The sequence below is a fragment of the Topomyia yanbarensis genome, chromosome 3 (genome assembly GCF_030247195.1).
Source record: "Topomyia yanbarensis strain Yona2022 chromosome 3, ASM3024719v1, whole genome shotgun sequence".
In the NCBI taxonomy this organism is placed as follows: domain Eukaryota; kingdom Metazoa; phylum Arthropoda; class Insecta; order Diptera; family Culicidae; genus Topomyia; species Topomyia yanbarensis.
Genome location: NC_080672.1, coordinates 119,609,533 through 119,626,340, shown reverse-complemented (window position 1 = coordinate 119,626,340; position 16,808 = coordinate 119,609,533). Strand labels below are relative to the sequence as shown.

Here is a 16,808-nt window from a genome sequence, read left to right as displayed (position 1 = left end):
AGATTAATTAATAGTGAAGCCGTGATAATCGAAAGAGAATGTAAACGAAGAGAGGCTCTCTTTTGCACATAGGTCCATTTCAAAAAGTTTTTTTCTTTCGTCTCGCCTAACCACTTTTTTGCCTCACATATTTTAACCCATTCATGCCCATGTTGTTTGTGGAAAACAACGTTTTTAAACAGCTATAACTTTTGATTGAGACGAGATTTGCTCACAAAACAAGTAAGGCTCATTAATGTGATTGTTGTCTTTAATTTGAATATTAACAGTCACAAGGATCAGCTCTAGAACTGAAGTTATTGCAATTAGTCTGATTGGATTCCGATGGAGCAGTGATGCCAGGGACAGTTTACGTTGACGACCGAAAATGAATTTTTCATATATCTTCGTTATGGTGCAATATTATTAAAAACTGATAAAACTTATCAATTTAGAGCGTCGTTAGCTACGTTTTCCACGTAATTGGACTATTGTATATTATTCTAGGAGAATTGTATTGAGCATTACAAGGTAAAGATTGAGCAGCTTCTAGCACTGCCATGGAAGCACCTATCTTTATGAAAATAGGCTTTTCGTGTTTCTTGACCCCACCGTTTCCAAGGAAAAATAGTTTTGAAACTCAACATGCACTAGAAAAAAGTTGGGCATGAAAGGGTTAAATGGACTGGAATCTAGGCTGGAATCCATACTGGTTCCATTCAGGATTCCGAATTAAATTCCGAATGGTTTGACCAGGGTGTTGCTATTCGCATGTCTCGTCTCAGGTCCCAATTCGATATAGCAGAAGTTAGCGTGTAGTGCTACCAAACAATGTAAATCGAACGTTACCAAAAATGCATGAAATGCAAAGCGCGGCTCTCGGTCGACAGCTTTATTTTGACATTTTGTCTCAGTGGTTGTGTTGTTTTTTTTGCTTCCGTCGTCCGTCAAGTTTTCAAAGCTTTGTGTGTGCGAGAACTGCCTATTTGAGATGCTGACAAGATTACCACGACGGGTTGCTGTTGCTTGCGGACGGACGGAACACACATTTCGGGACGTGAGGAGAATCGCAGTAACCTTGGTTTGTTCGGGTGTGCGCTAGATTCTTTTTTTCGGTAACATTTCCGCGTGCTTCTAGACCGGAAGTGATTGCAGAAACGGAGCGGTAGTGTTTCTTTTTGTTTACGATTATTCGAGGAAGAATAATGTTTTGAATTAGTACGGTGTCACGGATTTTTCATCGACGACGTTGTCACTTACGACAGAGAGACAGCGATTAAGCAACTTTTTTCACGGAGCAGAACAAGGGAAGGAGCACTGAAAAAAGAAGAAAAGGGTGGTTCAGCACGGTGACGGATTTTTTGCGTAGATTGCGGTTTGAGGGCGACTACGTAATGAATGAGATTGAGGTGAAACAGGAAAAAGATGTGGACGTGGACGTGCAGCATCAGGGCGGAACGGCTGCAAGTGATGAAAATTGTGGATCTGATCAGGAAATTGTGGTCGGAATCGATGAGGATCATATAAAATTTCTGACCAGCATGGCGTCCGGTGATGATTCACTGGATTGCCCACCGGAAATAGGTGGTAGTGGCAGAATGAGCCCAGCAGATCAGGGTGAAGAGGAGGATGAAGATGTTATGGCTGCAGCAGAATCAATTTTATCGAGAACGGCAGAACGGACAAACCAGCCAATATATCACTGCGAGTACTGCAATAAGAGCTTCACTTGGCTTAAATCCCTCACGGTGCATCTTCGCACTCATACCAACGTAAAGCCGTATAAATGCGAATTATGCGATAGGTCTTTTGTAAGGTCCGATTATCTCAAATACCACATCATAAAGTCCCATGAAACTAACGAACAGGTTTTTACCTGTACTGCTTGTTCCGGAGTTTTTGCGACTAATCGAGGTTTGCTGCGGCATATTCGTACCGAACATGGCGGACATATTGAACGGAGGGAAATAAATTCCACGAGTGTGGACTGTCCTTCGGACAGCGGATCGTTCGCTGAAGTTGATGAACATGGAAAGTTTGCCTGTACTTACTGCGACGAGTCTTTCGTTGCTCGCAACCAGTTAGTGGATCACATGAAACGTCACTTGGGCGAAAAACCATTCCGATGTGATCTTTGTACGAAATCCTTTATTCGACAGGATTTCCTGCAATGTCATCGTTCCAACCATTTGAAATCAATGGATTATAAGCAGAATGGATTTCCGTCTGAAACATCCAAACGACCACGAATCAGCCTGAAGAAAATGGAAGATCTGGTACAATCCAATTCTGCTTCTAGGGCAGAGTCGAGCGATGATGAAGCGGATGAAGGCGGTGCAAGCTCTTCGGATAGCGAGAACCAGGATGAGTTGGATGTGGAAGAAAGCGAAGAACAGAGAAGTTTACTGGCAGCGTTACTGAAAGAGGTTTCCAAAACGGACGACGATCGACTTCAGTGTCCGCGGTGCGAGAAGACATTCCCGGAGCAGTCAGCGTTGAAGATGCACCTAAGGACGCACACTGGTGAGTAGTTTTGTGCTTCGACAGGGATGTATAGGTGTTTTGAAGGGAAAATTGATATTTTGGAAATTTATTTTCAATTAAGAAACAAATTAGGCCAACCTAAACTGAAGACAAAGATTCTAACAAGCTGAACAGAACATTTATTATCTATATGCGCAAACATTTTTTGCACTGTAAATAGTACCGCCAACTTGCCCCGCGTGCAGTCCCGCCAACTTACCCCAACCGTATATTTTATTAAAAACTATTTACAAAATAACGTTTGTTTGTGGATAGATGTAATATCTATACGGATACTGAAAGCTCTTTTTACGCGCTATCGAAAAATATCATTCGGGAAATAGATTAAAAATCACCCTAAATAACATATTTAAAATTTAGAAAATTTACTTGGTATGCTCGAAAACACAACTTCCACCAAACAAATCGTTTTGCAACAAAAACACATTCGATAACGGGTTTCACATAACTTGAGGTACACAAGAAGAGGCCGTGCTATATGTCTAATAGAAACAGGGAAAAAGGGATTCCGCCAACTTACCCCAACCGCCAACTAGCCCCGGGCTCCCCTACAAAAGAAAAATTAGTTTCATGCATTTAAGGGTTAAGAAATATAAAATTTACTATCATGCCCCTTCCGGAGGCATAACTGGTTAGGATTAGTAAAGTATTATCGGTGAAATAATATCGTTCTCAAAATTTGTCTTGGAATATAGAGTGTTGGTCTATTCAGACAGTTTTCATACAATAATACCCAGAATTTGAGCAATATTTTCCTAAATTTTCATCGCAGAATATTGAAAATTGGGTGAGTGACAGTTTATTATCAGGAGGCACTTCGAAAAAATGCGGTGTGCAACAATAACTCAATATCTGCTGGACCAATCGTTCTGAAATTTTGCAGTTTTTACTTATTACTATTTGTACAACAACATGTTAATCCTTTTTTAGCAAGTATCGGACTTTTGGCTTCAAAGTGTTACGAAAAATTCAAAACTCGAGCAAAAAATAAACGCTTCCGTAATTACCAGGCAGGGTGTCGATTTCTGAAAATAGCCTGGAAAATCAGGGAATTTCAGAAAAAACTATTTGACCTGGAAAAACCTGGAATTTTTAAGGAATTTGCATTAAAATCGGGGAGAAATTGCGGCCCTAGCCTCTATGTTAATATTTTTTTATAAATGCACCAGGATGTTTGCTTTGACACGGTTCAATGCATCAACTTTGCCAAGCCGTGGGTGTTTTTTTATTTACAAATTGTACACGAGAAAAAGATGGGTCATTAATGTTAAAGGCACAGAGTGGCTTATGCCTTATTATGCCTATTAAATCAAACATATTGTCGATAATCTATTTGCTTAGCCAAAATCTTGAAACTGGTCTCTGTATTGAAAAAAAAGAATCATATTACTTTTAAAGCCAACAGAAAATCAACGAAAAATTCTTTGAAAAATTCGGCGATTCGTGAAAGAAGTTTTCATAACTGTATAACAGTATATCGCGTTGTAGCTGATCTTTTGCTTTGCGTCAGCTTATTTTTTACTTATATGACCAACTTTGGGGTTTGTAATTAATCACTTCTGAACGGTGCAAACTTGTTTTATTCAGTCTCTCATGTACCAGCTATCGAGTTAATTCTAAGCGCAACTCATTTCCACTCGTGTTCAGTGCTAGTCCATAGCGGTATTAGGTAATGCACGACCTTCATACTTATTCGCACCCATTGGCCTCTGTTTTTCGTCTAAGTATAAAACAGACAGAATTATTAAGATACCAAATAAAGATGTGGATATCTTCCGGCACCACGCAAACATGTTCCGTGAAGACCGTTCTGGGGTCAAATTTACAGATAGTCCCATGACGGTTATCATCCCAAGAATTTTGAAATATATTCTAGTTGTAATCGGTTGGAGCCGGAATACTAAATGAAACCAGCCGGAATTCCGGCTCATTTTCAGCTGAACTTTACTGGGTTGCTGTTGAAACTACATCGAAGTCAAAAGCTATTTGGGCTTACATACTACATTTCGAATTCGTATAAAGATAGGTTACATCCGTTTAAAGCACTCAAAATGCGCTTGTAGCCATACATAGGTATATTTAGGAAGCAAAAGGAGGTTTTACTGCATGTCGTAGACCAAGTGGAGGGAAAGTACTACTGCAAAGCCAATTCCTCTTGCCAGCATAGTCAAACTATCTTGCTACTAAACATCCCGACGTACTTGCTGGGTTGGGTACTATTACAACCGATGCCGTAGAATCTCGGGCTAAGAAGCAGAAGAATTTAAATTAAATGCGGATCGAAAAACGGTTTTGTGTGCTTTTGCTGGATGGCTACCCACTTTCATTTCCCGAGAGCCGAGGTTTTCGGAAGTTAGTAGGACCACTTTGCAATGCAGTCGGTATAACTGCATACCGCAATACCCTTTTTTCGATGTTTACCGATACTTCCCCAGTAATGCGACAGTGTATGAAGTTGGAATTGGCAGTTCGTATGGTGAACATTAAGGATTATAGTGCTACTCGTGGAAATATACATGTGTTCGGGATAAACGCTCAGTATTGCATGGAAGGAAGGAAAGTAGTTCACAACCTTGGTAAGTCGATAAATTTGATCAACCAAGCTGGGTTATTCGACCTAAGATCCAAAGAGAATCCTAGGAAATGCATGAGCTTCAAACGAAGGAAAACTTAAAAGGTAATATAAACCAAATCAGATTTATTCTGTGACTCACGATCATGGTGCAAACATGTGTGCAACGGTTGGACTTATGAGGAAAATGATTGAAGACGAGCACGTAAAAGATTCCTTTAGAGCGAGAGCGATTTTTATGAAGTCCCTACCGAGTGATGCGATTGTGATGAAAGCACTGATGATACCGATAATGAGAATAATGTTCGAAGCGACGAGGATGATATGAATGAAGACTCAGATATTTTTACTGATGGTCGTGAAGGTGATGAAGAGCATCCAACTGCATCAGAAAAGGAAGATTTATTTGGTGAAAAGGTTGAGGAAATTATCGGAACAACACAATGCGCTGCTCACACAGCTCAGTTGGCAGTATGGGATGTATTGGGACCATACGAGAGAAGAATCAATAAAATTAAACAAATCATCATTAAGTTGCGACACCTTCCACCTATTGGCCACATGACACGATGGAATGAAACGTTCTTCATGATTTAGAATCTCAGAAGACTTTCTATATTCAGATGAGAGAAAGCTTTTCGGAGATAGGTATACTGGAAATGTTTTCATTACTAATATGTTCATACATGGATCATTATCTAAACTCCCTTAACTGCATTTCTCACACTTTCATACTGTATGTTTCATAGTCTATATATCAACATTCTTTCAGATTTATCTAAGGAAGTTCATTGAGAGGTTCCGTGAAGCGTTTGAGCTAGTTTATTTTTAACACTGAAACTTCAAACGATTTTGATCGCTGCGACTTTGACATGCCAAATATGCCATAGAAATTTGACTCGGAATCAACCTTGGTGGAAACTTGAATTACGACACCTACGGAATCGTGTAAGAAAAGCTCGCAAACGGTTTTTTCGCCGCATGTCTCCGGAAAACAGAGAGAATTTACACACAATTGATGCGTACTATAACGAATGCCTTAGAATCATGTTTCAGTCGTACATCAATCGCGTGCAAACCAGCCTTAAACATCTTCATTCTGAGCGTATGTAAAAAATTGCAGAAAAATGGCCAAGTACCAAGTACGACGCCGAGTTTAATAATGTTTTTGCCAGTTCTACGGAAGAATCTGCTAATCCGTTCGCTGATTTTTTTCAAAGCGTATTAAGCACAGCTATGCCAGTAAATCCCCTGAATTCTACGGTATACCACGTCTCAACATTTGTGTCTCTGCTTGTTGTGGAAGATAATGACGCTCTTGGCGCTTTTAAAAATGCAGATCCCTTTAAAGGACTTGGATCGGAAGATCTAGCACATAGGTTTGCCAAAAACAGCGCTCGCTCGCTGGCTCGTCCGCTTGCATTAATTTTTAATCAATCTATTACGGAGTCAACATTCCCAAAAGCTCAGAAAACAGCTTTTATTGTGCCGATTCACAAATCTGGTAATATAAATTGAATGGAAAACTATCGCGGAATATCTATTTTGAGCTGTTTCGGAAAAGTTTTCGATAGGATTGTGCACAAAGTCGTTTATCATACATCCCCCGATCATTTCTATGTTCCAACATGGTTTTGTCAAAAACCGGTCAACGGTAACAATCCATAAATAGATTACTACATGATGTAGAAAAACACAAACAAATTCATTCGATCTACTTTGATTTTTCGAAGGCATTCGACAAAGTGCCAAAATCCTTAGCAATTAAAAAAAATGGATAGACTCGGATTTCCGTCATGGATCACGAAATGGTTCTAATCGTACCTCGCAACCCGAAATAACTAATAACAATTGAAACTAGACATAGCTTACTATGATCAAGCTAAAAACACTTTTTATACTGATGAGGTAGGAAGTTTGTCTTCGACAAAGTTTTGGAAATGCTCGTAGTGAAGAATTTTGTTGAAGAACTTGAGCTTGTAGGACTAAAGGTTATCGATTTATAAGGCGATTTCTATGGCAACCCCCGTAAATCTAGTTTTTTTATATAACTTTTTTCCTTGTGACTTTTTGTGCAAACTATGTTCAAGACAAATGTGTAAGTATCAAAACTATATAATATTGTCGAATACTGTATGTAAAAATACTCATTAGTTTCAAATTTATAGAAGATTTTTACATTTTTTACACCAACTTCAACTACGTATAAAAAGGTGCACACCAAAATGCGCGGACAGGCACTTTTTCACTGTCTAAACTATGCACAATACAGGTAAGAAGGTTTGGTGCGTAGCACTCTAGAACCTTATGGATAGGGTAAGCTTACTTTATCATGTTTTTACCTTTTCCATACAAAAATCACTAAAAAAATTCTTATTTTTGCTTCTCTAATCATCCGGCCATCACATCAAATGATTTGGTACTCTTAGTATGTATAACAAACATAACTATGTGTCACAAGGAGCCAAAAGCGCAATAAAATCCTGTCAATCCTATTTTGCATTGGATTGTCTGTTCTAAAGATGCCATAAGGACCAAGGGGCCGTTCATAAACGATGTCGAATATTAACAGTTAGGGTGGAGCGTAGTTCAACATGAATTAGCAGGATAAAAACTGAAAATGAATTTAAGACGTATTAGTTGAGCGGGAGTAATAAAACTGATAAGTTGCAATGTGCTTGAAAGGGAAAACTATTTTAGATCGTTTCCTTTTTTTGCGCGACATTGTTCATGAAAGGACCCCAAACAAACAGTATTTCATAACGAATATCACGTAACATCGATGTCAGAGCAGTGAGATCAAGGCCAAGTTCCCTCCGGTTCATGTTAAACTAAGAAGCAACATCTATTTAGGTACCGAGAACAGACGTCCAGCGTAAATGTAAAAGTTGAGATGGTTCTACCGTTGTTCCATTTAGTGCGTGAGTTTTACTGAATTGACAGTGGACTACGTGTGGAATTGATGCCCAAGTGACTATCACAATTATTCTGGGTTATGCCAATATGATGACCGTAGTGGTCTAGCGGACATTAGTTCAAATAGCAAAACAAGTATTTTAGTTCAAATAGCAAAACAAGTATTTTAAACTTGTTTGTTCGACTACTGCAGGGCTGGCGGAACACCTTTTTCCCGAGTGGGTAGTAAGATTCGAAGTGATTTCTCCTCGTACTGACGAAAGTTCAGATATGGCGTGTGTAAATGGAAATGAAAATTTCCTGATAATATCTGGTGGCTATTTGGAAACACTCTTTGTTAACAGGGCTGTTTGTCCGACGGCTCTGCGAAAATGTGTTTGTTGAATACTAGACCCAAAATCCAACGGGCATGTTTCTACTGTTTACTTTTAGGTAAGATTCTATTTCCTTTTTGGGAACAAACCACGCAATTGCGCATTGCGGTATTAAACTCATATTACCGCAAAGGTAGTAAACGGTGGAATGACGATGTAGGATAATTCGGTCTATTAGTATTAGTATCGAGTCAAAGAAGCCGGAGTTCTGCCGAATTTCCACCCAAATTCAGGCCGGAATCTGCTCCAATTTTGGCAGAAGTAAGCGGAATTACGGATTTTTTATAGGGTAACTTGGATAGTGAAAGAAAAATTTTAGGCACTTCGGATTTGGCCTAGTTTCCGGATCCGACACTGCTCCCGATCTGGACCAGTTCCCAAATTTGGACCTCCCGGATCTGGATCTGTTTCCGGATCTGGACTAGTTCCCGATCCAAACCAGTTTCCGGATTCGGACAAGTTCTCGAACCAATACCCGGTAATGGACTAGTCCCTGGATTTAGCCAATCCCCTTTTCCTCATACAAGGTCAGGACTTGAATCAGGCCCAGATTTGGTGCTTAGCTCCAGACAAGGGTCTGGATCCGGACTCTCGGATCGGATACGTGGATCCAAACTATATGTTGTGCTATCCGTACCTGACGGGAAGGACTGTTAATATTTTGTGCAGTCGCTACCTTGCTGGTTTAACTACAACCGAAATACCCCACCACTATTCCGAGTTGGCTTTTTTCTGATTGTGTTTTGAAACTAGCTGAGTGTGAGCCGATGGGTATCTCCGGCAACCGAATTCCTTTCAGGCTTAGTGGAGGTCGATTTGAATATTTCTCCGATGGCAAAAATAATACAAATAAGTCTTATTTTCGATACAAATTATATCTAATACAACCGGCTCCCGGTTGGTCTACTTCCGGACCACAGACAAGCCATTTAACGTCATTGATAAATCGCGTGATCTAACTAAACAACACTCGACAAGTATTTTGTCTACGTACCCGCCCGGGAGGTAGAGATTGATGGTGTAGTCTCCGAGAAGAGCCTTGATTGCGAAATAGGGAGTGGCTCCTTCCAGATCCCTGTGCTTCAGTCAGTGTAAATTCTAGTATGCAGGCAATTGTGTTCAGTAAAAATCTAGGAGTATTAGAAAACTTATTTTCCATCAGCCTCATTTCGAGCCTTTCGCCGGATTTGTTCTTCCAAAATTTGTTCTTTTGAACGGGGCTTGTCTACTGGTTCGCCTGTAACCCGGGGCATGAACCGAAGAACCCATTGTAGAAATAAGGCACGGTGTGGAAAATGCGGAGAGGATCAAGACATTGGCTCCTGGTCTCGGAAAGTCCACATGGGACATCCAAAACTTCAAGTGTCTCTATATTTCAGTTATATTATTTTTCTACTTCCGACGTTGATCTTGCTCAATTTTAGCATTTTTCGCCATGGCCGAAAACAATAATGAGGAGCGTTTTGGGGATCAAAACGTGCTATTATTTCAATCGGATTAGCCTTTGCTCGGTACCAGGTATTGAAGTTGTCGCTTGTTAAATCCGAATCATAGGCAAAGATTTATTGATATTCTTTCCATATACATCGCACCTCTACTGGTTCGAGAAGATTTCAACTCCCACGGAATGTCATGGGGTTGTCTTCGTGCTGATAACTGCATGATATTCGCGACAATTTCAGTATGACTATCTTGAATACAGTGGAAATGACACGAATGCCTACCAGCGCGGCCAAGTGCGTTAGATTTATCGTTGTACTCTGCCTCATTAGTTTGCCATTGATTAAAAGAGCTATGCGTCCACTATATCCGAAACAATCGAATCAAAATGAGAAATTCCTCCGGTGGCAGTGTGCAACGTTTTGACTGGCTTGTTTTTCTACACTGAGATTAAAGGTCAGACGAAACGAATACCTGGCGCGAACAATCGTGGACGGTTTCCCTCTCCGTTGTGGGCAGAGAGTGCTCAGAATTGTATGCGAAAAGGGTTTTTGAGCGTCAGACCGCCCAAATTTTTCCGAATATACGCGACGTTAGAAACGCAAATAAAAATGATGCGAACTGAAAAACGCGGTTAATGGCACCGGTTCGTCAACGGATTAATGAGAGAAACAATATTTCGTCCAGCAGCTGGGCCCTACGTCGTGTACTCGATTCGACCTTTGATCGGAATACACGGAACTAAGAATTCTTCATCGGCGACAACAGCATTCCACGTAAATTCACATTCAAATGATAGACGTTTAGCGATGAAATTATAATAATGTGCATAAACGTAATAATTGTTCTTTAAACACACAAATTTATCTGACAGAAAAGATAATCGCACTAAGCATTTTCTCCACAAACGAACGGTTTATATTTACCTACGACAGTTCCAAGTAGGCGCTTCGATCGATGGAACATGGAGAGCACTCCTAATTTTCCCGGAGAGAATACAGGCGATCCTAGATTCTTTATATTGGTTAAGAAGGATGGATAACCGTCGTGACTTCCTTCGGGTGGCATCCCGAGTTATGTCCAATCATTATACGTTGAATGCGCATCTCCGGCGTATTGGGGTCGTAAAGAGCTTTCTCTGCGCTTGTGGTGACGGCTATCGCGACATTAAACATGTTGTCTGGTCGTGCGCCTAGTGTTTTACACACCAAAAAAAAACTAAATTTTACCGTTGAGGTATTTCGAAACTTACCACAATCTAACAAACCGTAATTGACGAAATATAATCGTGTTCTGTTTAATTTTACATGAAAGATGTACTTTCCAAGCGCAGTGCCATAAAATTACACATTTTAAACAAACGCCACATGTGGAGTAAAATTACGTGACTCGCAAAATTCAACGACATGTTAAATTAAATTCAAATGTAAAAGTATTTTATTTTTGATGCTCGTATAGTCATGGTCAAGATACGTAAATTTACACGATTTTTTCTAGTTGTGTCGTGCCAGATCTGCGTTAAACGAATCCCTTCGTCCTGGTTCTAGTTCGAGATATGTTGGCTATCCTCCAAATTTATTTATATCTACTCTTTTGGTTGACTTACTAACAGATATTTGCAAATGTGATCCCAATAGATCCAAGCAGATCCAAGGAGGCCAGTTGGCGATCCGGTTCGTGATGTCCTAATAGTGATCTTCCGTTTGCCACAAAGCTACAAGCTTAATTTCTTTTTTTCCTTGTCATTTTTCTCTGATTGTTCTCTGATACGGTCTCTGCTACTGATGTTAAGGATCAATAATCTTTTACCTTCCTTATACAAAGTCTACTGATTTTCTAGTGATTGTTTCTCCTTGCTTCAATTTTTAATCAAATGATTATTCATGTTAAAAAATTACAAATTGTTTATATTGTCCTTAAAAATAAAAAATACTGCATCCCATAGTCTGAATAAAATTGTGCATTAATATTTTTTGTCTATCGGTCTGAACTCATTGTTTTAACCCATTATAATCCAGGGGTTTCAAAAAGTGAGCCAAATGCAGTGATATCTTCAATTCCACCAAAAAATGTATCAAAGATTATGGGAAAAATAAAATCACCGCTTAAAATGGTTTTGAGAATGAAAATTTCTCGTGCAAAAAATTTCGTGCGCTTAAATAAAAACAACAAATTTTAAGTTGTTTGACATATTTCTTCGGATTTTCTGATAGACAACACTTCTTTTACATCTGTAGGAACGTTTTGTCACATATTGGAATTATTAGCAGGAATTCCAACAATAAAATTCAATTAAAAATGTATTGCTTACTTTTCAGGTTAATCTCAGGTTTTGATTTGTTCCAAACTTTCGAGTGGGTAATTCTCCCCTCGGTAATTTTCGAGTGGGTAGTACTACCCATACTACCCATGCATTCCGCCGGCCCTGGACCCCTGGGTCTGTTTTCAGTGATTTAATCAGATTTTAATTTTCTAATTGAATCGAATGAACATATAGTATAGCCGACGTGAGATGTTAGGAAAACTAGGAGTAAGAACACAAAGAATAACTGGTAGAATAGTTGGAGGGAATTTAGTATTCGTGGTCATTACGATTGACAGCGCTCTTTGATTTACTTAATAGTCGATTGATCCCCTTCAGACCTAGGGCACCCAAGAGGAGATCAGGAAGAAGATAGAAGCGGTATAAATGCGAAGTTTTAATTGCATCACTGACGAGCAGGATACCTGTTAGGAGCAGGATACCTTGGAGTATGGTTTTTTTGTTTTAGTGTTTCGGATTCTCCTCGTCAGTAACTAGCACCATCTGGGTGTCCAGTTAGACTATGTATCTGAACTAGTACCCAAATTAGCACTAGTTAGACACTAAATTCCAAAAAGTCACACGTCTTGCGTGAACACTAAACCACTGGCTTATACCGAGTGATGTATCGATAGTAAGCACAGAGGTTCTGTTTGCCGACGAGGAATATGAACCGAAACTGTCTTTTGGTATAAGTACCAAACGCCTGGAATTATGCAAAATTCCCAAGTGGGAAAATTTTGGACAAGACCAATTTCTTTGTGCATGAGGGCACATGCCTTACATGAAGTATGGTTTTTTTGTTTTAGTGTTTCGGATTCTCCTCGTCAGTAACTAGCACCATCTGGGTGTCCAGTTAGACTATGTATCTGAACTAGTACCCAAATTAGCACTAGTTATACTAGGATAACTAGTGCATAACAGGATACCTTGGACTAGACAAAATAGAGGACTTGACGTTATACACCTCGAGACAAACAGGCGCAAAATTTAGTGCTCCTCCCGAGGACCGGTGTTTACTTGGCAGACAGTTGCTAATTCGTCCGATTTTGCAAATTTTGTCTCGCGGGTGGACCAAGATCTCTTATACTACGTTCACACTACAAGTTAAAACGTGTTTTAACGCTATCTTGATGACATTTTTATTGTTGCTAATTATTATAACGTGTTTTGACTCTCTAGTGTGAACATAGTATTAAGCTAAAAAAAAACGTTCCATGACCATATGAGCGAGAACTATAGTGATCTGGGAGAACACATTCTCTTCTAGTATCTGAGTCATATATCGAAAATTAAATATCAGATACACGGTCCACGCGTGATCATCCAAGAACACACGCGAATAGGCGAATGGACACACAGTTTTAAAACAGAATTTATACACGTGGAGTTACATACACGTTAGCACACGCGACATACAAACGCCCACGCGATCGAGCACGTACAGTCAATATCACATTCAGAATCACAGCCCGCTGCAGTTGGCCTTAACCAGTGTTTTAGTGGGTGAAATTTCCCGTCTCGTCTGCGATTGTAGTAAGTGATTCTGATGAGGGAGCCCTTCCGAGAACCTTGATCTACAGCACCAGTAGGACAAATCTTGAAAAAAATAAAATAAATAACAGATCCTTAATAGGTTGATCATTTTCCCGTTGGTGATATACGATGCTTTTCAAAACTACAATTACCTATATTTCTTACATAGATCAAAGTCTTTACTTCGACGACTATCTTCAGTGAAATAAGTAACGCAATCTTTTCTACCTTTGATAATTCCAGCGATTACCCCGTTCAAATGCCCACTATGCAGCTTGGCATTCATTCGATCCGACTATCTGAAGAACCATCTGAAGAAACACATCGAAGACAATGGCGAGGATCCCGGAGCGCCAGGAGCAATTGATACCTCTACCTTATCGTTCAGCATGTCCAGCTTTGCAAACACAGTAACTGCCGCAACATCGTCACAATCGTTGCTCAAACCGATTAGTGCTCGGCCGCAGTCGACTGGAATCTCACTGCTTAAACCACCCGAGGAGAGAAAACCTCCCGATCAGCAAGAGTACTGCATCCGAACTGATGACGGTAAATTCATGTGCACAGTGTGTGAACGGGTGTTCTCCCATCAGCAAACCGTACGTATTCATTTTCGGATCCATACCAACGAGAAACCGTACAAATGTAGTCACTGCTCCGAATCGTTTATTCGGTCGGACTATCTGGAGAGGCATATGAAGGTGCACTGGAAAGATGGTCCGGGCATCCTGCCTGCGATGGTGGGAAGGAGCTCTTTGGTTCCATTTGGGGCGTCGGATAGTAGTGACTCGACGAGTCCCCAGAAACTGACCATTGGTCGGGCTGGTTTACTCCCGGAGAACTATCACTTTGTCGAAGCAGGTGATGGTCAGTATGCATGTAAAATTTGCGAACAAGTATTCACACATAGTGATTCATTGCGGAAGCATGCGCTCACCCACACGGAGGAAAAACCTTTCTTCTGCGATATCTGTGATCGATCTTTCAATAGGGTCGACTACCTTAAGGAGCATTTCAAATCGAAACGGCACCGACAAGCGCTAGCTGAGACGAACGGCGAGACGATCGAAGAAGATGATGATTCCACCACCGATACAAGTCTTACCGGACGTATGGCCAAGACAAAGTCCCCGATCAGCCCCATGACGAATGCTCTGGCAGAACGAATAGAATTCCAGCGAACCGATGACGGCCGCTACAAGTGTACAGAGTGTGACAAAACGTTCGTCACGGCGGTTACACTTAAAATGCATCTGCGGTTACATACGGGCGAGAAGCCGTACAAGTGCAGCATGTGCAGTATGGCATTTATTCGGTCGGATTACTTGAAAACGCATGAAAAAATACACCGACAGGAAGCGTACATGAGTCATCGACGGATGAGGGTTAAGGAAGATGATGACGATGACGATGGCGTAGATAGAAGTTCTGGCGATGAATCGGGAGATGAGACTGGTATGCACCAAGTGCATACGACGGGTGACTACAATGGTCGGCTAGATGTCAAACAAGATCCGGAGATACATATCGAGGATACAGTTGCCGTTGATGATGGTGAGGAAGCTGAAGAGGAGGAGGAAGAAGAGGACGACAGTGAAGATGAACAGGTGAGCGGTGGTGGTAATGTACAATTTATAAATCATGTGATTCAATTGTATTATAAGAAACTAATTCGATAGGATTGTTAATATAAATCATCAATTACAGGTTATTGAAGTGATGGTGAAAGAGGAAGACTCCGACGATGACGAAACTGAAGAGGAAGATGACGAAGGGTATATTAATTAAAATTGATTTGTTAATTAATGTGGTCATTCGAATCGTGGTTTCGTAGGGAAGAAAATCAGGATGACCAACAAGAGGAGGAGGAAGAGGAAAATGATAACAATAATAGCTACGAGAACGAGGATAGTGCATCGAGGGCAAGTGGTGGAGCCGGGTCCGAACCCACTGGTCCAAAGACCAAACACCGCTGTCATGTTTGTAGAAAGGAATTTGCCTGGCCCAAATCCCTGAAAATTCACCTCAGGACGCATACTGGTGAGCGGCCTTACGAGTGCGAGGTGTGTGGGAAAAGCTTCACCAGATCCGATAGCTTGAAGGCGCACCGTAATACACACGGTGATGTCAGGGTGCTACAGTGCCATTTGTGTGATGCAAGCTTTACGAATGAGAGCGGTCTGATACGACATCAAAAGTTGGAACACGGTATAGAACCACTGGATGTTTGAGAGTAGATATGAGCACATCGTACCTCAGAAAAGAATTGTTTTCACCATTTTCGTCCATTCACCATGTTACAAGCATACAAAAAGTGATGACAATACCATTCTGGAAGCACCACCACTTGGAATTTAATACACGATGATATCCAACACTGCACTCGTAGTAGCAACAAGTTGGCATGGTTTTTAGTCGTACACCACCGCCCATCCAAATAGTTAGAAACTCTGCGGCTATAGAACCATATTTTTACTAGACTACAATATGTATGTATAGTAGTATATGAAGAAATTTGAATTTCTCATTTTTCATGGTTTTATTATCATAATCAAGCATAGATGATAGTACGGCGTTAGGCAGAATAGGAAGTCGTTGCTGTGGTAATATTTTGATCGACTCACTGCGTGAGTGTTCCAATGATGTACAGATTTCTCTGGTGTCTGTAAAAATGATTTAAACAAAACTTTTAATTTGAAAAAATCTTGTTTGTGTAAAGAAAAATCACTAGCATTTGTTTTGCGTCTCTGACATTTTATTTTCCAGTGTATGATAAAATAGAAACAGGTGGAAAACAATTGCATACATTTTATATGCAAACAATTTCCGAAGATGTTAGATTTTTCACAAAGTATGTATATTTGTATTATTTGAAAATTAAATTGCGTATTACTATAATATTAAAAGTCCGATGGATCAATTATTTAAAGTTCAATCCGAAAGCTGTCTTGTGAAATTAGTTATGTACCAAAATTTAACAGTAAATTAAGAAATCTCATTAAAATTATTAAAAACATTATATAACTTCACGTTGATTGCAATCCCATTCATATTATGTGTATCCATTGAAAGTTGTGGGAAAAACACGTAAAACTTATGGCACAACATTCATTTTTCAAGTCGATGCAGTGTGTGAATGAAGTCA

General features: G+C 40.1%; 1 protein-coding gene across 2 annotated transcripts; it reads left to right on the top strand.

The window, feature by feature from the left end:
* Nucleotides 1-916: 916 nt before the first annotated feature.
* Nucleotides 917-16,538, top strand: LOC131689933 (zinc finger protein Xfin-like). Of its 2 annotated transcripts, XM_058975326.1 has the most exons (5): nt 921-1,060; nt 1,118-2,502; nt 13,907-15,270; nt 15,371-15,438; nt 15,498-16,538. In XM_058975326.1, the coding sequence occupies exons 2-5, from the start codon at nt 1,374-1,376 to the stop codon at nt 15,892-15,894; spliced, it is 2,958 nt and encodes a 985-aa protein (XP_058831309.1). In that variant the 5' UTR covers nt 921-1,060; nt 1,118-1,373; the 3' UTR covers nt 15,895-16,538. The 2 variants fall into 2 exon arrangements, with proteins under 2 accessions (XP_058831307.1, XP_058831309.1); XM_058975324.1 differs by having other exon boundaries at nt 917-2,502.
* The last annotated feature ends 270 nt before the right edge of the window (nt 16,539-16,808 follow it).